Source organism: Entelurus aequoreus, linkage group LG02 (genome assembly GCF_033978785.1).
Source record: "Entelurus aequoreus isolate RoL-2023_Sb linkage group LG02, RoL_Eaeq_v1.1, whole genome shotgun sequence".
In the NCBI taxonomy this organism is placed as follows: domain Eukaryota; kingdom Metazoa; phylum Chordata; class Actinopteri; order Syngnathiformes; family Syngnathidae; genus Entelurus; species Entelurus aequoreus.
In genome coordinates this window covers 29,695,605-29,723,534 of record NC_084732.1, presented here as the reverse complement: position 1 = coordinate 29,723,534, position 27,930 = coordinate 29,695,605, and the positions used below count along the sequence as shown (strand labels likewise).

The 27,930-nt window shown below is 37.3% G+C and overlaps 2 protein-coding genes across 3 annotated transcripts in view; both read right to left on the bottom strand.

Moving 5' to 3' along the window:
- Positions 1-75: 75 nt before the first annotated feature.
- On the bottom strand, positions 76-14,749 carry ctsh (cathepsin H; the record flags this gene model as incomplete). Its single annotated transcript, XM_062035992.1, has 11 exons — positions 76-587; positions 683-814; positions 2,889-2,995; positions 3,073-3,141; positions 3,206-3,287; positions 3,374-3,429; positions 4,589-4,675; positions 12,402-12,506; positions 12,586-12,664; positions 12,741-12,838; positions 14,708-14,749. Coding segments are annotated over 11 exons (933 nt in total), but the record flags the coding sequence as incomplete, so codon positions are not given.
- A 3,599-nt stretch (positions 14,750-18,348) lies between these two features.
- LOC133632373 (ras-specific guanine nucleotide-releasing factor 1-like) overlaps positions 18,349-27,930 on the bottom strand; it is a 67,828-nt gene continuing 58,246 nt past the window's right edge. For both annotated transcript variants that reach the window (XM_062024766.1, XM_062024775.1), the window contains 8 exons: positions 25,395-25,455; positions 25,223-25,329; positions 25,065-25,149; positions 24,790-24,987; positions 22,771-22,850; positions 22,578-22,695; positions 22,385-22,453; positions 18,349-21,091 (listed from right to left, as the gene is read on the bottom strand). In XM_062024766.1, the coding sequence (XP_061880750.1) occupies positions 20,999-21,091; positions 22,385-22,453; positions 22,578-22,695; positions 22,771-22,850; positions 24,790-24,987; positions 25,065-25,149; positions 25,223-25,329; positions 25,395-25,455 (811 nt within the window). In that variant the 3' untranslated portion in view covers positions 18,349-20,998. The remainder of the gene's footprint in view (positions 21,092-22,384; positions 22,454-22,577; positions 22,696-22,770; positions 22,851-24,789; positions 24,988-25,064; positions 25,150-25,222; positions 25,330-25,394; positions 25,456-27,930) is intronic.

Sequence of the window (27,930 nt, the reverse complement as noted above, 5' to 3'; positions counted from 1 at the left end):
CTGTGCGGCACATATACAACATTGCCAATTTTATGTCTGTAAGATGTTTTAATGTTATTTTATATATTTGGACAATCCTAGCATTACTGAAATACTGAAAACATTTGCTACATGCAACAACATTAGTAGTAATAGTATGTAAAGCCTTTCAGAAACTGTATTTCTGTAGTAGTACACATGCAGCATTCATTGTTATGTATCACTGTAAATTCTCACTTGTGTGATACCATAAATGCAGAAAAGTATTCTGCATTGATATTTTGTTGCTTTAAAACTGTAAACTTCCATACAAAGTGACAAATTGACATGGCAGCTGACCTGTTGGCTCAGCAACACAACAAAACTACAGTGTAACATGAGCTTTTACGCACATAAATCCATTGCAGCACAATGCGTATCCAAGACCTTGTGACTTTTTGGTTGTCTTTGTAGCACAATTCACACTTGCTTATTTCCATACTTTACACAAAATTTGCATTGCAGTACAGCGGGTCTTACATATAGTAACTTTTCAAACCCCAGGAATGGGGTAGGAAGCGCAAGCAGCCAGTCCACACATGTTTTTTTCTCGTTCAATCATGAAATACCTGAGGAAATAAGAGACAAAACAACCGTCTATGATTCTTGAGTACAGAATCAACCAATGATAATTATAATAAACACCATAACTGACTATATTTACCCATCCACTCCCCAGGCGACGCCCCATGAGTTCTTCACAATCCAATATGGCGTTGTGTTGTTGTCGTCAACGCCATAACCCACGGCCAGAACGGCGTGATTCATCTTGTCGGCTGTGTTCTTACACAGAGTGCTTCAAAGATCAATTATTTTAGATTCGGAAAGGCATTTTAGGGTCATATTGCATGCCAATTTTACTTGCGCATGACTTCATGCAGGAAAAACGTACTGTATAAAATACATTTGAACTCATCAGTTCTACATTATCAGTCACATAATATGTTATTATGGCCAGTTTGTATGCTTGAAGCAAGACAAGGTAGCGGTGTGAAGTGGCCACCTACCTTCAAGCAGCACTATGATATCAGTACAGTATCACCATAACAAATGAGGCTTGACAGCATTACTTAAGTCGTGTAAAAGTCTGCTTAGAGGGAGGCTCATGTGACAAGACTCTGTGGCATTGGTTTAAAATGCGAGTCGACACAGTCATGCACGCATTTATTACATCCATACAACAACAATTTAATACCAGTATGTTGTATTTATATTTACAAAGTTGGGATTCGAGTTTTCACCTACATAGTCTTCTCTAGAGTAAGACGACTGAACTTAGGTTAGAGGTGTTTTCCATGTCAAATTGGAAACATTTAGCTACAGTATTTTGTATTTGTTTTGTAAGCTTTTACACAATGGCTTTATGACAAAACACTTAAAAAGTGTAAAAGGACACATACAACATACTCACATATTCATATATCATTCACTAGTAGGTTGGCCGAAAGATGTGTTTCCTGTTTTTGTTCCTTGCTCATTTTGTGTTAGGATTAAGTTATGAATGTGAATTCATTTTAAATCCATTTTTATGCTTGGAAATGCCAAATTTTTGGATTGAAAATGGTATACCGTATTTTCCAGATCATAAGCTGCTACTTTTTTCCAACGCCTTGAACCCTGCGGCTTATAAAAAGGTGCGGCTAATTTATGGATTTTTCTTCACTAATGGCCATAATTTTTAAAGATTAAAGATTAAAGTACCAATGATTGTCACACACACACTAGATGTGGTGAAATTTGTCCTCTGCATTTGTCCCATCCCCTTGGGGAGCAGTGGGGAGCAGTGGGCAGCAGCGGCGCCGCGCCCGGGAATCATTTTGGTGATTTAACCCCCAACTCCAACCCTTTGTTGCTGAGTGCCAAGCAGGGAGGTTATGGGTCCCATTTTTATAGTCTTTGGTATGACTCGGCTGGGAATGTTTTGTATTTAACAAAGTTTTCATACTACACCGACAGAGACACTGAAAAGGTGTGCTATTGTTTGTGCTATAGTGCCATTTTGGACGAGTTCGCTCACTGCAGGTGCATTACGTTAAAAATGTATTTCCTTTGCCGTGCCTTGAACAGGAAGTATTACCGTCCATGGCGTTTCTGCTTGAAAGGATTTTTTATTCATCACTCTAATCAACGTTTGTAAGTTTGACAATATCCATCCATCCATTTTCTACTGCTTGTCCCATTATAACTAAAACAATGATTTCTTACTAAACCCATGTGTGATGTCTGTAGAAGTGTTTTCATGAATATTTGTACGTGCTATCATAATGTAATCATTCGCATGAAAGAATATGCTAACACATTAACAAGTGTCTGTGTTAGAATTATTAACTTACAACAGTATTCTTTTTGTATTGTTTCAGTTTCATAAGTTCAATAAGTTGAATCTAGCTCATTGGAGAGATAGCTTCTGCAGCTAGTTGGTCCATGACGATGACTTCTGTTTTGTTTTTACTGTCCTGCTACAGGCACCATTTGGAAACAATTAAGGTATAAACATTTAATAAACATTTACAACATCTTTGGTACCGGTATATATCTGTGGCTAACATATGTAAAAATATTTTTTTCTTCTAAAATTTGGTGGGTGCGGTTTGAAATATGCTCTATTGCCCGAAAAATACCGTAGTATGCTTTAGAAAAATAAAAACATTTATGGAATGTGGTGAAGCTGCAATAATTGAAGCGCGATGTGGTGATGAAACTGCAGTGAAAAAGGTGTTTATTGGATCATTTACAGTGAAAGTGAGGTTTTTTTTGCATGACTATCTTCAAAAGCTTACTTCTGTCCTGAATGAAATATGCAACCTTAATACCAATAATATCTAATGGATTTTTCCATAGTGTGAGTAAAGACAACACAACTGTCTCACCTAGTGTAAACGCCATCTTTGTAATGCATGAAGTCGGCCGTCACCTCAAAGCCAAAAGTCACCGGGTTGAGCCTGGCTACGGCATCCAACATGGCGTCTTCGTCATACTTTAAGGCAGGCAAATGTCAACGCAACATTTCACCAAAATACAAACATATGTTTTCCAACTTGTGTGAAAACTCACACTCGAAATGTTGACAACTTCGTGGACGAAAGCGGCGGCAAGCGGCAGGTGGAAGTGGCATGTGTCATCCTAAGGGAAATACGACCAAATGTCATGATCAGGAAAAGTTATACAAGCGATAACAAAGGCATACATAGCCTTTATAGGGGTAGTCCTCCTCTGTCATGATGCCGTTGTTGTATTTGATGTACTCAAAGGCCTGACTGGGAAGTCCACTGAAACATGTGAAGTGTGTCCTTAAGTACATGCAACATACTGCCATGAGGACAATATATTAAAACATGAAAACATAAATAAATACCCCATGCATCCTTGGTTGTTGAAGTTTTGTGCACAATCAATAAGCTGCTGCTCAGACTGAAAAAAGAAAAGTGCACAACAACACTATAAATTATATTTTCAGTGTCAGTAAAACAACAAGATAGACCAATAAAACGATATATATATATATTTTTTTAGGGAAATAACAATTTTAATATGAAATGATAATTCAAATGTTCAGAAAATTGTTGTCAATTGTCTTTATGGGAGGAAAAAACTGTTCCATGGTCAAAATATCACCTTTTATTTACTTTATTGCAATGGTTTCACAAAAATTAACATTGTTTTTTATTTTTTATTTTTAAATAAAATGATAAAGTGAATGTCATATACATAAAAAATAAGTACGGCGAAAATAAATAATAAATAGGTGAATAATGGTAAAAAAAAAAAAAACACTCCAATCACTACATACTTTTATGCATACATACACAGAAAGTCATACTCATCGTTTAGTGTTTTTTTAAAAACGTATTTTGTAGTTTTTAAATATTGAATAATTTATAATAGGATGTGAGAATCTCAGGAGGTGTACATAATATTTATGTTAATTTTTTTTATAATGGGGAAAACTACCACAAACTATTATTATTATCATTCTGTTTTTGGCGTTGCTGTGATGCTTTAGACCAGTGGTCCCCAAACTACGGCCCGCGGGCCAGATACGACCCGCCAGCGTCCAAAATCCGGCCTGCGGATAAAACATTTTTAGTTTTTTAATTATTATTTTTTTAGTCTGTCCTTTCTAGCCCATCCATAAATCAATTTTCTACCGCTTGTTACTCTCGGGGTCTCCTAGCCGCTCAGGCAAATAATCCATCTATCCATCCATTTTCTACTGCTTGTCCCTTTGAGACACTTTTTTTTATATTTTAGTCTGCATGTGAGTGACAGGAAGAAAAGCTCTGAATCACTTGGGGAGAAGTCAACTGTGTTACAAATTGAGAAAAGGGAGTGAACAAATGTGTTAGTAATTGCTATGAAATGGAAAGAGGGTAGGCTTGAATAAACTCTGTTTGTTCTTACTCCTATTCGGACATAATGAGAAACTGGAAATATGTGATGTGTCATAATGTAACTGTATGTATGTTCCAAATAAACATCAACCATAAGCCATTTGGCGTCCTCTGCTATTGTTTGTGTCTTTTTGAGATACAATATTATGTGTTATTATATTTATCTTGTTGTCTCTTACCAAAGATATAAGCTTTCCGGTGGTGATGGCGTTCACTGACTCCAAACAGCCTGTGGTGGAGAAGGTCCAACAGCTCCCACAGTGACCCTCACCAAGGAACACAAAATAATTACCCATAATTATGTGCTGCAGTGACAAAAGCTTTTTTTTATTTTTTTGAATATGTAATGCAGAGTATCCATCTATTTTCTATTCAAGTATTAAGGTGATGATAGAGGATGGAGCATGTCCATGCGGATTTACAATAGTAAAATGTACATTGAGCAGGAAAGAGCTACAATGAAAGTCAGTTATGTGAACCACTACTCTGACAGGGCAGTGGCGTTGTAGAGTAAAAAAAATAGGATTGTCATGTTATTGTGATTTTTTTCTTAGTGTGTATGTGTGTGTGCCATCCCATCCCACGTCGCCGCTCCATTCACACACTTGGTATGTTTACATGCACTAAAAAACAAATTATTGCATGCATTTAGTGGAAATAAACACATTAAAAATATCTTGATTAAGTTTTTTACTTTTTAAAGATAGGATTAACATATGTATAATATATTTAGAAAAAAAACCTATATATATATATATATATATACTGTATATATATATATATATGTATATATATATATATATATATATATATATATATATATATATATATATATATATATATATATATATATATATATATATATATATATATATATATATATATATATATTAGGGCTGTGAATCTTTGGGTGTCCCACGATTCGAATCAATATCGATTCTTGGGGTCACGATTCGATTCAAAATCGATTTTTTTTCAATTCAACACGATTCTCGATTCAAAAACGATTTTTTTCCCGATTCAAAACGATTCTCTATTGACATGCAAGCAGAGTAGTAGATTTTTGTAAAAAGCTTTTATAATTGTAAAGGACAATGTTTTATCAACTGATTGCAATAATGTAAATTTGTTTTAACTATTAAATGAACCAAAAATATGACTTATTTTATCTTTGTGAAAATATTGGACACAGTGTGTTGTAAAGCTTATGAGATGCGATGCAAGTGTAAGCCACTGTGACAATATTGTTTTTTTTATTTTTTATAAATGTCTAATGATAATGTCAATGAGGGATTCTTAATCACTGCTATGTTGAAATTGTAACTAATATTGATACTGTTGTTGATAATATTCATTTTTGTTTCACTACTTTTGGTTTGTTCTGTGTCGTGTTTGTGTCTCCTCTCAATTGCTCTGTTTATTGCAGTTCTGAGTGTTGCTGGGTCGGGTTTGGTTTTGGAATTGGATTGCATTGTTATGGTATTGCTGTGTATTGTTTTGTTGGATTGATTAATTAAAAAAAATAAAAAATAAAAAATTATAATTTTTAAATTATAATTATTTTTTTTTAAAATATGGATTTTTTAAAAATGAGAATCGATTCTGAATCGCACAACGTGAGAATCGCAATTCGAATTTGAATCGATTTTTTCCCACACCCCTAATATATATATATATATATATATATATATATATATATATATATATATATATATATATATATATATATATATATATATATATATATATATATATATATATATATATATATATATATATATATATATATATATATATACATACAGTGTTGGGTTAGTTACTGAAAACCAGTAACTAGTTAAGTTACTAGTTACTTTATCCCAAAAGTAACTCAATTACTAACTCAGTTACTTACACCAAAAAGTAATGCGTTACTGTGAAAAGTAACTATTTAGTTACTTCTTTTTTTTCTTCTTCTTTTTTTAAAGCTCCCTCTAATGCCCTTTTAGCCTTCATTTCAGTACTGTTATTGCACTGGAGAGTAATACAATCTTTGATCAACTTGACATGCATTTGCATCACTGAACTCTGCTAAGCAATGTGGTCTACATACAACACACAAAGACAAAGATATGTTTCAAAGGGCCAACTTATTTCAGGCCAGAAAAAATTGACAAAACTATTTTAAATAGCTGCAACAAAACATGCAAAAGTAACAAACAGCATAATAACAACATAGCTGTAAATCAAATAAGTACTTTAACTTTACTTTTACATACCAAAGCCTAACCAGGCGTTTTTTCTCTCAAGGAATTCTGAAATAAAATCATGTCTGAAGCCCAGAACACTCTACACATTTCCCCAGTTTTAGTTTAGAGATAAGGAAAGATTGGCCTGGCCCACTAGGATCCCTCTTTATGTTTGTGAACTTTATAGTCCATACATTTAGAGTGATGTGATGATCAAACACTCTAGAAGTCTAGAATGAAAGAGTATATAAGAGAATTGACAGAGTGTGATCTATAATTCATAATAATATTGATTTTGATTCAATATTATGTTTTGAGCAATGACAGTTTGAAAGAAAAAAAACAGCTTTGTTTTATTAGTCAACGTTGCAACTTTTTCTAAATTACATTTCACCTTTAAGCTTTTTTATTTCACTTTTGTTATGTTTTTGTTTATTTTAATAGTATTTTTAGAATGTGCTGTGGGCCTTTAAAACGTTAGCTGTGGGCCGCAAATGGCCTCTGGGGCACACTTTTGACACCCTTGCTATAGATAATAAAAAATTAAATCTGATAAATCTATCGATAAAAAGCTAAGCCTGGCGACGCATGCGCGTTAACAACTCTCTCGCTCTCTCTGTCTCCGCCCCTCCCTCACGAATGCTGCAGCGCGCACCCCTCCCTCCCTCCCTCCCCACACTCAGACACACACACAGCGCGACTCCTCCGTGTGACACAAGAGATTAAGAAGAACGACACCGTAGCGCTGCCACAAAACACACTCAGATCTTCTGTTTCTAGCCGATACTACACAAAAAGTAACGTAAAATGACGCATCATGTAGTAACGGTAACTGAGTTCCTGAATATAAAAAATAACGCGTTAGATTACTAGTTACCGCCGAAACTAGCGGCGTTACAGTAACGCGTTACAAAGTAACGCGTTAGTCCCAACACTATATATATATATATATATATATATATATATATATATGTCTTAATTAGATTATCCAAAAAATAGTGCTCGATACCGTGGTAGAGCGTAATATGTATGTGTGGGAAAAAAATCACAAGACTATTTCATCTCTACAGGCCTGTTTCATGAGGGGTTTCCTCAATCCTCAGGAGATTTTTTTCTTTCTTCTCCTGAGGATTGAGGAAACCCCTCATGAAACAGGCCTGTAGAGATGAAATAGTCTTGTGATTTTTTTTCCCACACATACATATATATATATATATATATATATATATATATATATATATATATATATATATATATATATATATATATATATATATATATATATATATATATATATATATATATATATATATATATATGCCAACAAATTCAACATAAAGTGGCCAGAATACCAATTTAAAAACATAATTGTCGCATCTGTGTGATCATGTTTTGTTTAAGTTATGTTCTACTTGGTTTTGGACTCTTTTTAGTTCCTGCTTTTCATTCCCTTGTCTTGTTTCCATGGTTACCCATTAGTTTCACCTGTTCCACATTTGGACTCATTGTGCACTCTTGTTTGTCACCATAACAACCCATTAGTTTTCACCTGTCCTCACGACTCACGCACCTGTCTTTAATCATGTCTGTGTTATTTAAGTCCATTGTTTTCCTGTTGTTCGTCCTGGCGTCCTCACACATTCAGCACTCTGCTTCATGTCGTGTCACAGTTCTCTATGTCAAGTAAGTTTGTGTTTATTGTTCATAGTTTTTGTGCCCACGTGCATGTCTTTTGTTTCATAGCCAAGTTTGTTACCTCCTCTGTGAGCGCCTTTTGTTTATTTCTTTTTTATTGTTAAATAAACATGTATTTAAATTCACGCCTCGCACGCGCCAATTTTCCTTTGCACCACGGGAGAACAAACCACGCCACAGGCCCAGTCCTGACAGTAGGACGCCAGCAGAAAAATTCTCCCGCAAGAAAGTTGGTCAGTTTGGATGAGGCTTCTTGGGAGGTGCTGCGCGCCATGGAGATCGAGACGCTGCGCTTTTCCCCCAGGGAGCGCAGGGGGATGATGTGGGGGAATGGAGGCAAGCTGGTGCCAATCGGTGCGTCGTTCCCGTCCCGAAAGCGTCGCCAAGGACGAGGGAAGACTTCCGCGAGCCGACAGGACACGCCGCTCCCACAAGCCCCTCCCCTTCCGGGCGGAAGCAAGCCACAGGCAGCCCGGCGTCACCCTGATGACATCACAGACCAGGATTTTTTTTTCAAGACTTTTTCTTGTGATCACTCACCTCCAGCAAAAGACTTTAAAGACATGATAAGACATTACCAAGACATGTTTTTAGAAATAAGAGCATGTCAAGCCAAGCCACCCAAATTTCATGCCCCGCCCCCCAAGACTCAAGCCACGCCCATGTCACAACATGTTTCTTTTTTTTCACCCACTCAATCACATGTAGAAAAAAAAGGACATTTTGGACAGTTTGGAGGGGAAGATTCTGCACCCCCCCCTGACCTCCCTCCACCCACCCCAAAAGACGGTTCCAGACCGCAGGGAGCGCGTCTGGGATCCGCTCCTTGAGGGGGGGGGCTAGGGCTGGGGACTGTTCAGGTGGGGTCGCTTTTCGTCACGCCAAGCCACAGCCTCCAGCACGACCACCACCACCACCAGTTTTTCGTCACGCCAAGCCACAGCCTCCGGTTCGGTCACCACCACCGGTCTTTCGGCCTGCCAAGCCGCAACCTCCAGCTAGGCCACCTCCACCTGCTCCACGCCCAGCTCCACGCCAAGCCCCACCACGCCAAGCGCCACAGTACCTGCTCCACGCCAAGCGCCGCCAGTACCTGCTCCACGCCAAGCGCCGCCAGTACCTGCTCCACGCCAAGCGCCACCAGTACCTGCTCCACGCCAAGCGCCACCAGTACCTGCTCCACGCCAAGCGCCGCCAGTACCTGCTCCACGCCAAGCGCCGCCAGTCGCAGCTCCACGCCAAGCGCCACCCGTGGTAGCTCCACGCCAAGTGCCGCTACCTGCTCCACGCCGCCAAGTGCCGCCAGTCGCAGCTCCACGACCCCAAGTGCCGCCAGTCGAAGCTCCACGACGCCAAGTGCCGCCAAGTGCCGCCAGTCGCAGCTCCACGACGCCAAGTGCCGCCAGTCGCAGCTCCACGACGCCAAGTGCCGCCAGTCGCAGCTCCACAACGCCAAGTGCCGCCAGTCGCAGCTCCACGACGCCAAGTGCCGCCAGTCGCAGCTCCACGACGCCTAGTGCCGCCAGTCGCAGCTCCACGACGCCTAGTGCCGCCAGTCGCAGCTCCACGACGCCTAGACCCCTCAAGCCAAGACCAAGTCCAAGACCCCTCAAGCCAAGACCAAGTCCAAGACCCCTCAAGCCAAGACCAAGTCCAAGACCCCTCAAGCCAAGTCCAAGACCCCTCACGCCAAGACCAAGACCCGTCACGCCAAGACCCACCACGCCAAGACCAAGTCCAAGACACACCACGCCAAGACCAAGACTGCCAAGACCAACGCTGCCAAGACCAAGACCCACGCTGCCAGGACACGCCACGCCAAGCCACGCCAAGCTTTGCCGCCCGACGCACCACGCCAAGCTTCGTCATCTGCGTCTGCCACGTCGACGAAGCGCCTGCCTTCTCGTCGGCCATGGATGTGGCCAGTCCATGGGCGTCCGCCACGCCAGGTACGCCGACCTCCTCGTCGGCCACGGATGTGGCCACTACCTGGTCGGCCGCCACGCCAAGTGCGCCCACCTCATCGGCCATGGATATGGCCATTCCCGGGTCGCCCACCTCGTCAGTTACAGCGGTGGTCTACACGTCGCCGCCACCTGATTATGCCCCGGTGGATACGGGGACACGTCGTCTGGCAACCCACCGCCATGTCCCCCTCCCGCCCTCCCATGACTATTGATCATTGTTTTGTTTTTATTTTTGTGGACATCTGGTATATGTCCTTAAGGGAGGGGCTCTGTCGCATCTGTGTGATCATGTTTTGTTTAAGTTATGTTCTACTTGGTTTTGGACTCTTTTTAGTTCCTGCTTTTCATTCCCTTGTCTTGTTTCCATGGTTACCCATTAGTTTCACCTGTTCCACGTTTGGACTCATTGTGCACTCTTGTTTGTCACCATAACAACCCATTAGTTTTCACCTGTCCTCACGACTCACGCACCTGTCTTTAATCATGTCTGTGTTATTTAAGTCCATTGTTTTCCTGTTGTTCGTCCTGGCGTCCTCACACATTCAGCACTCTGCTTCATGTCGTGTCACAGTTCTCTATGTCAAGTAAGTTTGTGTTTATTGTTCATAGTTTTTGTGCCCACGTGCATGTCTTTTGTTTCATAGCCAAGTTTGTTACCACCTCTGTGAGCGCCTTTTGTTTATTTATTTTTTATTGTTAAATAAACATGTATTTAAATTCACGCCTCACACGCGCCAATTTTCCTTTGCACCACGGGAGAACAAACCACGCCACAGACCCAGTCCTGACAATAATCATACAACCAAATAATCTTTGGCCCTAAATATGATAGGACATATGTCAAGTTGCCTTTTACTTCAGAGTGTAAAGTCGATATTAGCTGATTCGTGTATGTATACATTATTATTATTATGATTATAATATTATTATTTTTAGTGGGGGTTAATTCTAACTTTAATCAAGGGTCCACTTCAGTTGTGTGCAATGAGGTACAAAAGTGAAACATACATAACTTTGTCCTGTGTAGCCACAGGTAGTTGTATTATACTGTATGTTTACCTTCCATTGATCACCTCATCCCTGTTCCAAAATGCTGGTGCTGTGTGTGAATGCCTAAAGGTGAGCTTTGACGATGTCATGACGTCTGTGTTGAGCGGCGTGTTCCTTGCTGGGTTTGTCGCTATCCAGGTGGAACGAACCATTTTGCATTAGCTCAGGGGTGTCAAACTCATTTTAGATGGGGGGGCCACATGGAGAAAAATCTACTCCCGAGTGGGCCGGACTGGTAAAATCACAGCATGGTAACTTAAAAATAAAGACAACTTCAGATTGTTTTCTTTGTTTAAAAATAGAACAAGCACATTCTGAAAATGTACAAATCATAATGTTGTTGGGGTTTTTTTTTACACTTAAATGTTGCGGTTAATAGTATTCTACCTTTACTTGTCGTTATTTGTACTTTCTGAATAAATGATGTGATAATGTTCATCTGTCAACTCGTTGGTGTTAATTTTCAATCTATCAAGACAAAAAAATAATATCAAAACCAAATTACAGGATGTTATTTACTATATGTAATTTGCTAATTTTCCTCGACTGGTGCACTAACGTCATGTGGTTTATTTTTATTTTTTTTACATATGTAGCATCATCTACAAAGATACAAAGAATTGCTATTGCGACAGCTAGTGGACACATTTAGAACAGCAGTTTCATTCAAAAATTTCAGCTCATTTTTATACTTAGCAAAGTATGTTTGACACCCCTGCATTAGCTAGTCTAAAACATTCTTAATTTGATACAAGCAAGCTTTAGTATTGCATTTTCATGGCTTTATATATTTTATATTAACAAAAATGACATTGTTGTTATAGCTTACATATTTAAATGACGTGCAAAAAAGGCCTCTGGTTATAGGATAAACTATATACAGTACGTATATACTGTATACACTACATGAATGGAAGTTTACAGTATTTTGCATAGTCCCAATGCGTGCAAAAACCTTTGGATCCCAGTTTTCTGCTCTCCAGGTTAAAAAATGTGTATTTTAAATGTGTTTTTCCGTTTAACTTTGACCATTCAGTCCCATCTTGTCGTACCTGATTCTTTACAGGGGTCACAAAGTTGCCTTTGGCCCTCCAGTCCACAACTTTGGGATAAGGGCCGCTCCTGCTGACATGGTTTCCCTTGGTGGCTGAGCAGTTCTGCAACGGATGTCATAAATTATGTTCTCGTAACATTTGAGTCAACAACAAATTGCTCCCAGCATCACACATGTCATACCTGAGGTTCCTGCAGGAGGAAGAAATTCTTGAACTCTTCGAATGTCATGTCAGAGAACTGATTTAGGCCCACCAAAAAATAAACAGGCGTTTATGAAATTGTATCCAGTGACTCGTTTTGGCAAGCTGCTCATTGACTGTACTGTACTTGTACAGGTGTGACTCTCAGCATTATGGACATCCACCATCTTCTTGTTCTCTATGAAGATGCGGAGGCGATGGAAGTATTCTTTGCTGTTGTAGACTTTGTTGTGCTACAAGAATATGGGCAGAATGAACATGCAGCATTTGTGTGAATGCTTTGGAGCATTCACACTTTGATGCAAAAATAAAAGGTGTATGTATAAATCCAGTGTGGGACACAATGTTTTTTGTATTTTTTGTATGGATAACCACAAATAAATTATCGTGTGGTGCCAGGTGACATCAAAGCACAACATGATTTATTGAGAATTTAGTAGGAAATCATATGTGTGTGAATGCTTTGGAGCATTCACACACATATGAATTTCTACACCAAAATTCATGTATTTATTATTGTGTGAATGCTCCAAAGCATTCAAACATATAGTTTTTAATTTATTTAACTTCAACTTCTTCTTCTATCCCAGACTTCCGCGCTCTACATTCCACATTTTTCACCCGATTCAAACCGTTGCAAATTCAAACTGTTCAGCCTATTCGAGAATCGTGGGTTTTCCCTTGACAAATTCCAAAAATTCCCAGAATTCCAACTTTTCCCATTCCCTATTTCACCACACCTAGTGTGTTTGTGACTATCATTGGTACTTTAACTTAACTTTAACTTTAATTGGCAATTTTTCAAACTTCCACCATTTCCACAATTTTCAACCAATTCAAACCGTTCAAACCACCTTCAACACATTCCACCATCCAAAAAATTTAAACTTCCCTTTTTCCAAGTTCAAAAAAATTCCAGGACTTTACAGAACTCCTGGTTATCCAAAGCCCTATTTCCAACCTTTTTTCTGGCGAGTACTCCTCCCACATTTTTCTACCCACTTCAACCGTTCCACCGTCAAAACATTCCTCCTAAGTAGGACAAAAAATGAAGTAATTTTTTCAACTGGAAAAATTCCCGGGTTTCCCGAAGTTCCAGGAATTCCGAAATACCATTTCTCAATTCAACATGTTCCTACGTCATCATTTCTCGATCGATTTGAAAAATTCCAACACCAACCATTTCAACTCATTCAGACCATTCAAGTTTTTTTTTTTACCATTTTCAAAAAAATTCCCGATTTTCCCGAAATTCCCAAAATTTTGGGAAATTCCTATTGAAATCAATGGGACATTCTTCAAAGTTCCACAACCCCCACATTTTTCATCTGATTCAAACTGTTACGACTTCAAAATATTCAGCCTGTTTGGGAATTGTGTGCTCTACTTCAACAATTCTAAAAAAAATCCAGGATTTCAGTTCAACTTCAGCACTGGAGCATTCACACACAATTCCTTCAGGAGTTGCCTCATCGAGTATATTATGGTACGTGTAAAACTGTGCATAAGTCTTCGGCCACCACTGTACTGGCGTAGTCTTTTTGACATAATAAAACAGTAGAAAGGTTACCAGGGTTATGTAATATACAAAAAAATGGTGACAATCTGGATACAGGTGAAGGTATAGTAAAATTAATTGTTACTGTTTGAGTCACCCATGACTTCACTGGAACAATTATATCCTCCTCCATCAACCAGGAAGTAGCCATATTGTCAAGATCAGTGTGACAGTTTTTCGTTGTGTTTAGTGTTTTTTTCCAGCTCGGGCACTGATTTTTGCTGCACTTCCTGCTTTGGTTATGTCTGGCAGTGACTTTACCACTGCTTTTGATTAGGGAGCAGGTTAACTCACCTGCTTCTGATCCATAATCAGGACGGTTTATTTGTCAGAGGTGCCTTCCTTGCAACACTGGCCTGTTTGCCAGTGTGACGAATGCTCATGGCGTGCCTTTTCTACAACTAAAAGACCTTCTTATCTGAACTTCGCCTACCGTCTCTGCATCCCGGGGTCACACCAATATACCGTTATGATTATAGCATTTCTATAACAACAAATCTAAACTGGCGGCCCAATACGTTGCGGAGTATAGTGTGATACGTACATGTGACATCCATCGTTTGAACTGATACTCCTCTGACGGTAAAAAAGAAAAGAAACAATCATCATGTTAATAATCATAAGAATGAACATGTTGTCATTGTATTGCTGTCTGCATCGCAACACAAACTTTATTTTTATTGTATATTTATACGTTACCACAATACATAGGAATATAGTTAACAGTATACTGTATAACATAAATTCATGTATTATGATGAATGGCTTTTCACAACGAGACAGCGGAATCATGTGATTTCTGCCAGCTAATCCACAAGAAAGGTAGTTGTGAAAATATCGACAAAGTTTAAATAATGAATTGCAAATCGGATATTATTAAATACTAAATCTATTACATGAAATAATATATTTAATTCATTATTTAATTATGGAAAAAAATATTCAGCAGGAATAAAAATAATACTAATTAATTAATTTTCTTGTGGTCGGTGCTCCACTGCTGAACATGTATTCATAATATAAATATAAGAATATTAATATAATTTAAAAATATAACAAAAAACTGTCTGGAAATAGTCTGGTAAATCCAAGATGAAAACACTTTAATTTAATAGTGCATGTGACAACTGAATGTATTTTATCAACACTTTATCATTTTAAATGAATTAAGATTGTTTTAGGATGATTTTATTTGTATTTCTACTTTTATTTGCCTTCTGGTAATTGTATGCATCTGTGAAGCACTTTGAGATGCCTTAAGTGAAAATAGCCCTCTCTAAATAAACTTGCCTTGTCAATTTTCCCAACTGATCAATAAAGGAAATTGCATCTGTAGTTCTTGTATTTATTTTACTTCCCTTGTACACATGCCATCATTCCTGCTCCGTTTAGTCAGTGCAGAGACATAAGTGAAATGTCGAATTCTGTGACCATACTCTGAGCAAATTGGATGATGGTATTCAATACATGCAGTTATTGCATTCCTCCAATGTCTCTTAATAATAAAATGCACTTTGCACATGTAAAAATGTGTTTCCAAAAGTGTGTCATGTCTTTTGCCAGGGTGAGTACTACACTGAAAAAAGGATTTCTATGAATGTCTAATAATGGATTAACATATAAAAGATTAATTTGAGAATTGAACGACTTGTAAGAGAGTAAGCTGCATCATTGTGACTATCTCACATGAAAAGCAGTAAATTTACTTTGTGCTAAACTATACCAACAAAGAAGAAATAAAAGCATTAGAACGCGATGACTTACCTTCTAGTAAAGTTAACTGTTGTGTATAAACAAAAGCGACAAATAACGTCAGCAGTATGAGCGCCATGCTCTTCTTTTACAGCCTCCAAGGAGCTCTGCTAGAATCCCATGACCGGCCTTCTTTTCCACCATCCTCCCTCCCTCCCTCCCTTATGACGACCTTTGACATCCCTCCAGCCTCACTGTGAGAAACACACAACACGTCTCCCCCTGAGAAAGAAGATATTTATTAACAAGAGGTAAGCAGGAAAGAATACACTTTTTTCTTCCTGCAAAAAACTGCAAATACAACTCAAGCCGTGGACACACAATGGTCATAGCGCTGCATATTGCTCACTTGCTCAACATCTCATGTGCCTTTTTTTATTTATTCATTTTTTTTACACCAAATGTGCTGTATAGATAGATTTGGAACAAAGTGGCACATGCCTGCCACTTAAGCTGTTAAGTGCTCTTCTATACAAAGCCTGTAAAAATACATATATAGAAATATCCCAAGAATAAGCACAATAGTACTACTGTATATAGGTCCTGCTAAAACTCAATGTGTTACACTTAGAAGTATCATAAGCAGAGGAGGTATTATACAGCATTTCCAGGGTTATGCTGTGTATACAAGGGAAAACTTCATTGGCAAAATCGTACAACAAAATAGTATACATCATTTTGTGGCATATATAATCATCTGTTTTCATGATTAAGGCAAAACTATGATACACTGGCCGCAAAAGGGTCATTACCCATAAAGAGTATAGGAGCTGGGAATTATTCAACTTGCTACATAAATTGCGTTACGTACAAAGCTCATCCTTAAAATCCAAAATTCGGAGTCAGAGTCACATTGTGTGGTTGCATGAAACCTATTACCAATATCCTCCATTTGATTTGATTTCAACAATTAATTCATCATATTTACGGCATTTTCTCAGATATTGGCTAGTGTCTATTCGGTGTATGGCATGTATTAGGCGGGAGGATTTTATTTGTACAAATATATTCTAATTATTTTTACAGTATATTGCCGATGCGGCATCTGTTTACCATATTCACGGAAATAGTGGCCCAGGGTGTTTATTTATTCAACAGGAGATGGGGCGGCCAGAATGACAAATTCCATTCCTTACACATTGAGTTCAACCAATCAGATGATTGATCCCTTTCCTCCCTTTGTGATGGGGGACTTTGGCAGATTAATTGTAGTAATTGATGTTACACTCCATGGCGCTTTTCCTGATGCAACATGTTTTTGAAAAACATAAAAAAAGAACAGGCAAAAAATATGATAATGATACAACTGAATAACACAAATATTTTTTAAATAATGATGAATATCATTGAATAATTAAAAATACCATGAAATAATAAAAAGCATAACAAAGTAATTTATATATAAATTATCTATTTGATTGGCTTTCTGTATATTTATTTAATTTGGAACAAAAAAGCCTCTGTATATAAAAGGAAGCCTTTGTAGGCTTTTGTATTCATGTATATATATATATATATATATATATATATATATATATATATATATATATATATATATATATATAGACATATATACCTATATACATACGTTTATATATGTACACAGAGACGTGTATATATACGTATATACAATATATATACACCTATATGCGTGTATATATATACACGTGTATATATATATATATATATATATATATATATATATATATATATATATATATATATACACACGTGTGTATATATATATATATATATATATATATATATATATATATATATATATATATATATATATATATATATATATATATATATATATATATATATATATAGTCGAGGTTTCTGTGGTTTATCCGTTATACAGTGCTCAATACCGGGGTAGAGCGGAATATACGTTAGGTCAGGAAAAACCCCATCCATCCATCCATTTACCACCGCTTGTCCCTTCTTTGGGGTCGCGGGGGGTGCTGGAGCCTATCTCAGCTGCATTCGGGCGGAAGGCGGGGTACACCCTGGACAAGTCGCCACCTCATAACAGTCAGGAAAAAAACACAGAGGCTATATCATCCCTACAAGCCTGTTTCGCAGGTTTCTCTGCTCGTCAGGGGATTTTATTGATGTATAAAAATATATAAAATAAAATCCCCTGACGAGCAGGGAAACCTGCGAAACAGGCTTGTAGGGATGATATAGCCTCTGTGTTTTTTCCTGACCTAACGTGTATATATACATATATATATATATATATATATATATATATATATATATATATATATATATATATATATATATATATATATATATATATATATATATATATATATATATACTTAATATAACTTGAAAAAACCTAATTTAGGACATCTTAAATAGTTATATTAAGTATTATTAAGTATATATATACTTAATAATACTTAATATAACTATTTAAGATGTCCTAAATTAGGTTTTTTCAAGTGTACGTTAAAATATATACTTAATAATACTTAATATAACTATTTAAGATGTCCTAAATTAGGTTTTTTCAAGCATAACAATGGATAAATAAAAATATCAATACTACAGTAGTATTGGCCACTAGAGAGAGGAGACCAAACCTATCCGAGCATGCTGTTGAGTATCGTGGCTACGGATTGGCTCAGCCTCAGGCAGCATTACCATATTGGATTAAAAGAGTGTAAAGGTGACTAAATGGTAGGGTTGTGCATCTTTAGGCGCCACACGATTCAATTTTATTCTTGGGGGTAACGATTTGATTCAGAATCGATTCTCGATTCACAACTATTCTAGATTCAAAATCAATACTTTTTGTTTACATTGGGTGCCAGTTGTAAGATTAACTACACTTCTCCATAAAATAGATACACAGCTATGATACATGTCTAAATTACTTAAAAGAAAATTGGTTTTGTTTTTGTTTAACAAAATGCTACCCAAACGTTTAATAAAGTCAAATACAAATAAGGCAACAAGAGAAGTATCCCACACTTCCTCTTCTAAAGTAAATCTGGACAGCAGATATGGGCATCTACATCAACAATATGATTTTGCTGAGTGGCTGGACAGGACAGATAAAAAAATAAAGAAAAAAGATAAAAAATAAAATACTGTATTTTTCGGATTATAAATCGCAGTTTTTTTCATAGTTTGGCCGGGAGTGCGATTTATACTCTGGAGCGACTTATGTGTGAAATTATTAACACATTACCGTAAAATATCAAATAATATTATGTATCTCATTCACGTAAGAGACTCGGCGTATATCAGCTATCGTCACACACACACGTCAACGGATTTAGCGATTAGGAGTGACAGATTGTTTGGTAAACGTGTAGCATGTTATAGTTATTTGAATGACTCTTACCATAATATGTTACGTTAACATACCAGGCACGCTCTCAGTTGGTTATTTATGCGTCATATAACGTACACTTATTCAGCCTTTTGTTCACTATTCTTTCCATCCATCCATCTTCAACCGCTTATCCAGAATCGGGTCGCGGGGACAACAGCTCCAGCAGAGACCCCCAGACTTCCCTCTCCAGAGCAACATTAGTGACTTCCTCCTGGGGAATCCCGAAGCGTTCCCAGGCCAGAGAGGAGATGTAATCCCCCCATCTAGTCCTTGGCCTGCCGCGGGGTCTCCTCCCAGTGGGACGTGCAACGAGGACCACTATTCTTTATTTATTTTAAATTGCCTTTCAAATGTTTATTCTTGGTGTTGGATTTTATCAAATACATTTCCCCAAAAAATGCGACTTATACTCTGGTGCGACTTATATATGTTTTTTCCTTCTTTATTATGCATTTTCGGCCGGTGCGATTTATAATCCGAAAAATACGGTAAATAGATTTTTTTTAATCAATTAAGAATCGTTCCAAATGAGAATTGTGATTAATTTGAAAATAAATGTTCTTGACACCCTTACTAAATGGTATTATTCTGTGTCCAGAGGGCTCTTTTAATGGTAAAACACATTTAGAAGGTCATAAACAGGTTTCTATGCTGTATTTATGAAAATACTTGATTTATAATTAATAATTCCTACATTGCGGGTATTTATTTAACGCAGCTACGCCCGAAAACAATTGAGAGCCATAATCGATTTTAAAAAAATAACTATTAAGTGTAAATGCAGAAAAAATGGCCACAACAGAAGTAGACTGGGCAGTACTATTAAGGCCCACATCTCCATGGGACATAACCACCATGGTTTGTGGCCACACACACACAAGTGCATTAATACAGGTATTTAATACTGCCAAAGTAACTCCTTCACAACATGTGTAATGACTCCACACAGATATTGTTTATGTGGCTCCATAGGTGCTGCTCTTTTGGTTAGCAAAAGTGTTTAAACGGTGTGAAAAAGAACTGAAGTAATAACAGATGTAATAACTTTTGTCCATAATGGGAAATGGGAAGCATTTATTTAGGGAGAGGAATTAATTTGTTGTAAGAAGGGGAGTAAAGTAGGCACTATCCGAGAAAATACAATATTCAAGTAGACTATAGCTGGTAATTAATTGGGCAACTGTGTCTTTTAGAGTGGAGGTCAGTGTTTGAGGTACTGTGTCTGACATGTCTGTGCTCAATTGAAATGAACTCTAAATAAAGGATCATGCAATTATCAAATTAGTATATAGTACAGTATAGTAGTGAGTGTTTAATGAACACTTCAGGACACTAAAGGCCGCTGTACTTTTAAGGCAAAACATTCACACGGGGACTTTAAAGGCGACCGACTGCATGCTTACACAGTCTAAATATTTGTGGAAGTTAGTGTTGAAATGCGCTCTCTTCATTGAGAGGCTTTTTATATAATGCACAATCCCTTTAAAATATGTGATACTCTCTCATCTCAGCTTGAAAATAATCATATAAGTGTGTTTTAACACCATAAATAGCATATACCCTGTAAACTATATAAATAAAACCTCGGTGGGATTCAGTCTCCAATTGACCCAAGTCTTAGAGGACAATGTACACAGCCTATGTCGTCTAATACAAATAATAGTGTATGCACATTCAAACAGAACATAATGATTCTGTACGCATCATACGGAAATTAAGCCAGCCGCTTCATGATGATGTTTTGGGTTCGATTCTGAGCGATGCTTCGTACAGACTCTCCTCGTCCAGCACAGAGCTGTTGTCCAACAAGTACCTTGCCACCTAGCAGAACAACAACGTCAAAGATGTTGAGTTATGTTTGTCGATTGCAATGAAATATAATTGTACACTGAGCACAGAAAAAATATAATTTAATTTAAAATTGTACTTTTTTTTTTTTTTTTTTAAATCTTCTTAGAGCAAGTAAGCTTATCTGTCGGCCAACACCTAAATGCTGTAGCACTTTAGATTTTTCTGGAATACAAAAGTGCAGTATAAAATAGAATGTATTCTTCTTCTTATTATTTTTATATGTTGGCACATAACAACTGTGTGGTGACAGTTTCCTTAAGTTTTCTTATTGCACTAGTATGTTTATTTTATCTTGAAGTGTGGACAGTGTGATGTCTGTTGAGACACAATATTTCCATCCATCCATCCATCCATCCATCCATCCATTTTTTTTTACCGCTTGTCCCTCTCGGGGTTGCGGGAGGACTGGAGTCTATCCCAGCTGCACTCTGGCAGGTACACCTAGGACCATTCCACAATAATTTTCTCTAGTAAATGGAAATATTTCAAATAATAAAGAGAATGCGGTTTTATATTGATGCCTTCATTTATGTTAGCTAATTAATGCTTTTAATACCCCAAAATTTGATGCATTTCAATATAAAACTGAGACTTATTCAATGAAAATATCCACATGGTGCCATATGCATAAGAAAATATCAGAATAAACTACAACAGATATATTTTTTTTTGTGTGTTATTCTGCTTGTATAAAATACAGAAATTAAATAAATATTTTTTTGAAAGTCAGATGTAATGTTCTAATGACACTTAATACAAATAATACAGCAGAAATAACTTTTTTAATATTCATTATTAATAGCTTTGAGCCTTTTATACTCATTTTATGTTAATTTTAACATGAATATGATACATCAATCTGTCTGTCTTTAATCAGAGTCTATATGTAGTTTGTCAGTAATACAACACTTCAGTTTACTTTCCTGCATTTTTGGAGCTATTTAACTTGAACTTTGCATGAGATTATGACATAGAGCATCAATTTCCAAACTGTGGTACGCGTACCACTAAAGGTACGGAGGCTCCATCTAACGGTATGCCAAGTAATTACTTGATTAAAGTACATTGTTTTCTTTTTCCTCATTTCACAGTGTATATAAAAGATCTGCCTTGTAATTAGTGAATACTTAGGCCTACTACGCTACTGAATTTTAATATTGGCCATTATGTAGGTGGTACTTGGTGAAAAAAGTTTGAGAACCACTGATATAGGGTGAATAAGTATTAAGTTTATCATCAATGCACTGTGGACAAAAACACTACCTTTGGTTGAGAGTCGATCTTGTAAGCCGTTTGCTGGAACTGACGAATCTCCCGGATTATGTGAGATATCTGAAGACAAACATGAAACAATTTGTTCATTACATTGAAACTTTCTTACTTTAATCAACAAAAAAGGAGGTTTGTCCTCGTCTTTCAATCATCAGCGCTAATTTTTATTTTATTTTTGTTTTACCATTCTCATTTTGGAAAAGTTAACCAAGTTGTCCTCGGTGTAGTTGGGCGTTCCCTCCTCAATGAAGGCCAGGTCAGTGAGATACATGCCCAGGTAGGGAACACAGGGCGGATCACAACTGAAGACACAGGATTGTAAGGATTCAAATGAAACACTTGGCAAGCAGAAAGAAGACGACTGTTAGGTGACTTACTTCTTCAGAGCTTCTCTCAGGTTCTTGAAGCGACCCTCGGACGATACTAACTTCTGTAACTTGTCAACCACAGTCTTAGTCTGGAAAAGGAGAACATATTTTACAGGACACAATAGACCAACTTAACTTATTAACATTATACCAGGCCACATCACAGTTAGGGCTGCCCTCAGAGGGCCGTTTGTATATGAATAATATAAATGTATAGGAATTTGCCTCATTTATTAAACTTTGTCTTTGCATTTGATAATATCTATTTATATATATTTTTACATAAACTGTAAAAATGTATCTGTAAATATGACTCAGTTGCCAGAATGTTAATATAAAATGTACAGTGGTTTTTACAACATAATACTGTAGGTGAAAAAAATGGTACCACGGTAAAAACTAGAAGCTCAGTTGCTAAAATTAAAATATAAAAACAAATATAAAACATCTATAAACATATACAGTATATCGTTGTTGTTTGTACAGTGTATTACTGTAAAAGAAAAACTGTTCTATTGTTTTTTTATAGTAAAAGTCTGGCAACTGAGCTGATTTTTTTTTTTTTACCTTAACATCTACAGTTGTGTTTTTACCATGTATTACAGTAAATTGGAAAAACAATGGTACCACAGTTTTAATTTTTTTCAGGTAAAATTGTATACCAGAAGTGGCTTAGTCTTCAGGTGGGACACCCAAGTTGTAGAGGTGTGAAGGTAGAGGCCTGACGAAGTGCAATCCTCTTCTACAGGTTGGAATTGGACACATAGCTAACAACCAAATTCTATGAAGAAATTTGTATGTTTTAAATATATATAGCTAGTCTTCTGAATTGAACAACGAATGCTGTAACTGTATGAATGGGGGCAGGTATTGTAGTGAAGTGAAGTGAAGTGAATTATATTTATATAGCGCTTTTCTCTAGTGACTCAAAGCGCTTTTACATAGTGAAACCCAATATCTAAGTTACATTTAAACCAGTGTGGGTGGCACTGGGAGCAGGAGGGTAAAGTGTCTTGCCCAAGGACACAACAGTAGTGACTAGGATGGCGGAAGTGGGGATCGAACCTGCAACCCTCAAGTTGCTGGCACGGCCACTCTACCAACCGAGCTATACCGCATTGTAAATTGTAATTATTTCTGTTCCTTTTTGTTCATTATTTATTTTAAATGTTATGTTGATAGTTTTTTTTGTTTTACCTTAAAGGAATGAAATAAAACAAACAAGCAAATTGAAAAAAACGTTTCGCAGCTTTTTTTAAATGGTACAATTCTAACAATTAAAATGCTTGTTTTTACTGTTAAATCTGTAGTCATTTTTAGTGTACATTTTGATTTATAACTTGAAACCATAAATCCCGCAGATATTTTAATATTTATTTTTATTTTAACAAAATTGTTTGCAATGTATGATAATATAATATATGATGCATTATTCAATAATATTAAAGTTTAAAAGATATGAAATTGTATGCAGTACATGTTTTTCTGTCAAAATGGAACGGACGAAGACATTTAGTAAGGAAAAGAGAAAAGTACTTTATTAATGCATACTGTATTTTTTTCCGGACTTTTGAGAGCCACATAAAATATTGTAGCGGGCCAGATTTGGCCCCCAGGCCTTGATTATTACACCTGTGCATATGAGCTCATAAAATATGTATGTGTAATAAACTTAATTCACTGTAAAGATGTCCATCCATCCATTTTCTACCGCTTGTCCCTATGTGAACTACTTCATTTTTAAGTATATTGCACAACATAGCAGCAACAAAACCAACATTAAGATAGCGGCAAAGAGCAAACTGCTCAGTCAGCATTAGTTGTGCTGTTGAGTTCTTTGTAAACAACAGTATGAACAGTGTCAGACACATTAGTTTCACAGTCACACCAGCAGCTGAGAAAGGATGCATTGATACACAAGAACGATTTCAAATGCTGCTACTGACATCTTGTTGCGTAAATAAAAACTACATCCGGTTGTTGTTTTGCACAAATGACCCATGTATCCCATTGGTGGGATTGTGGTACCTGCTTGGAGATTTTAAGCCAGGTCCTCTTGAGGCGGAAGATGGAACTGCGGTTGAGCGAAGATGTTATCTCCAGCACGGCGTTGTAGTTGTGGAGGCAGCGGCAGATGTCGGCCGCCGCCACCCACTTCTCGATGACCGCCACGCGCATGTTGACGTCATCCCATTGCAAGATCTCTGTGGCGATCCTGTTGCTGATCTGATTAAAACAAGAAACATACAAAGTCATCTTTTTATTCACGACTGTTGTCATAACTGCTTTGAACACGACCGTACGTCGTTGAAATGCTTGGTCGTCTTCATGATGTATGGAGTTCTGTCGTTCTTGTCATTTTTCATCCAGCCTTGACCAAAGAACTCCCTGAAAAAAGACCAACATTTTATCCCTATGCATTGTCTTTACGACATCATGTTTTCACTGCCGCTGAACTTACTCATACGGTATCACCTTGAAGACCAGGTGATCTAGCAGAGTGAGCTGCTCAGCTATCTCCAAGGCAGAGTGGTTCTCAAACGGCTCATTCCTGCATTCCTCCATCGCCTCAAACAAACATTCAATAATACAAAGCAAGCCCAGACCATGCAATAACGGCAGTTTCCTCTCACCATGTGAGCGATTTCCTCCAAGGTGAGCTGGTTGTCTCCAGGGTCCTCCTGTGTGAGAGTCCTGCATGCAAGAAGACAAAGTGTTTCAATGGAGTGGCAACAGACTTTGACTCAGCCTGTTGCACCACTTGTTTGGCCCCCAAAGAAGACAAGTGATTTTACTGGTGCAGTAATCATCCTGATACAACAGAGGGCACTGTAGTGAAAAAAGTTTGCCACTGAGTAGTTAATCAGTGGTAAAATTTATAAATTATAACTAAACGATCACATGACCAGGAGGAAGAATTTGTATGATTTCAACTGGCGCTATGTAAGTTCATTTAGTCAGCACATAACTCAAAAAGTTATAACACACAGGGACGGCGTGGCGAAGTTGGTAGAGTGGCCGTGTCAGCAATCGGAGTGTGGCTGGTTACTGGGGTTCAATCCCAACCTTCAACCATCCTAGTCACGTCCGTTGTGTCCTTGGGCAAGACACTTCACCCTTGCTCCTGATGGCTGCTGGTTAGCGCCTTGCATGGCAGCTCCTGCCATCAGTGTGTGAATGGGTGAATGTGGAAATACTGTCAAAGTGCTTTGAGTACCTTGAAGGTAGAAAAGCGCTATACAAGTATAACCCATTTATCATTTATAAGTAGATTTCCATGATACTTTTAGCAAACACCTGAAATGGGATAAGGAACAAATGATTAGATTTTGTAGTGTGGACAATGTGATCCAGATCACTGTCACTATGTTACGCCCCGCAGCGCAGCCATTTTGGACAGTGTTGCCAATCCTGCATATTGGGCTTGTTTTTTTTCTTCTAAAGTCGCTTGCAAATTTCATGAGGTGCGTTTTTTTGGGTTCGTTTTTGAAAGCTTTTCTGTCTGGACAATAAAGCAAAACACGACTGTGCAGGTGTGCCGACAGGTAGTTTCTTGTTTCTACACAACGTTTCCTGTCTATTACCTGACCGCTTCTATGTTAGCTACCTCTCTTTGTTTATAATGTATATTTTCTGCGGGATATACTTTTTATTTTATGCTGCCCATTTTTTTTGATGCAGCTGTTACATATACTGTAATATTGTACATGGTAATTGGGATTTGTTATATATTGTATATATTATACAATAATATAATATAATATAATATAATATAATATAATATAATATAATATAATATAATATAATATAATATAATAATATAATATATCAGTATATGTTATATACTGTATATATAATATGTAAATATTACATCCATCCATCCATTTTCTACCGCTTGTCCCTTTTGGGGTCGCAGGGGATGCTGGAGCTTATCTCAGCTGCATTCGGGCGGAAGGCGGGGTACACCCTGGACAAGTCGCCACCTCATCACAGGGCTAAATATTACAATTACATATATGTTATATTTTATATTGCTACTGCGGTACATTTATCCTTTCTATCCTTACCCTTTCCATCCTTTGTAACTGAGCTACTGTGTGGAACAATTTCCCTTGAGGATCAATTAAGTTTGTCACAGTCTAAGTCTAAGTCTAAGTTATTGCACTCCCGGTCCACTTTGCATGCCCAGAAACACACTTGCGCAAATGACGCATGTGCAACTACGCTAGAGCCCTAACTGTTTGACAGAAAAACACGTGATGAGACAGAGTGGCAGTAAGTGGGGAAAATTCTTTGAACAAATATAATTAAAAAAGGGAAGAACCAGGACATGTTTGAAGAGACTATGTTTGGCCTTGGAACGCCTTGGTAAACCCCCGAGGAGCTGGACAAAGTAGCTGGGAGGAGGGAAGTTTGGGCTTCTCTACTTAGGCTGTGCCCCTGCATGACCCCAGATTTGCGGAAGATGATGGATTGTTGAATGAATAATAAAAACAATATATACAGTGTATAAACAGTACAAACGTTTGGACACACCTTCTCATCCAATGCATTTTCTTTATTTTCATGACTATTTACATTGTAGATTGTCACTGAGCTTCAAGAGGTAGTCACCTGAAATGGTTTTCACTTCACAGGTGTGCTTGAAGCTCATCGAGAGAATGCCAAGAGTGTGCAAAGCAGTAATCAGAGCAAAGCGTGGCTATTTTGAAGAAACTACGACTTGTCCAGGGTGTACCCCGCCTTCCGCCCGATTGTAGCTGAGATAGGCTCCAGCGCCCCCCGCGACCCCGAAGGGAATAAGCGGTTGAAAAATGGATGGATAGAATATTAATCATGTTTTCAGTTATTTCACATTTTTTTGTTAAGTACATAACTCCACTTGTTTTCATTCATAGTTTTGATGCCTTCAGTGACAATCTACAATAACGCATTGAATGAGAAGGTGTGTCCAAACTTTTGGCCTGTACTGTATACTATATATACTGTATACTATACATATATATATATATATATATATATATATATATATATATATATATATATATATATATATATATATATATATATATATATATATATGTCTTAATTGGATTATCAAAAAAAAAAAATAGTGCTCGATACCGTGGTAGAGCGTAATATGTTTCCCACACATACATATATATATAT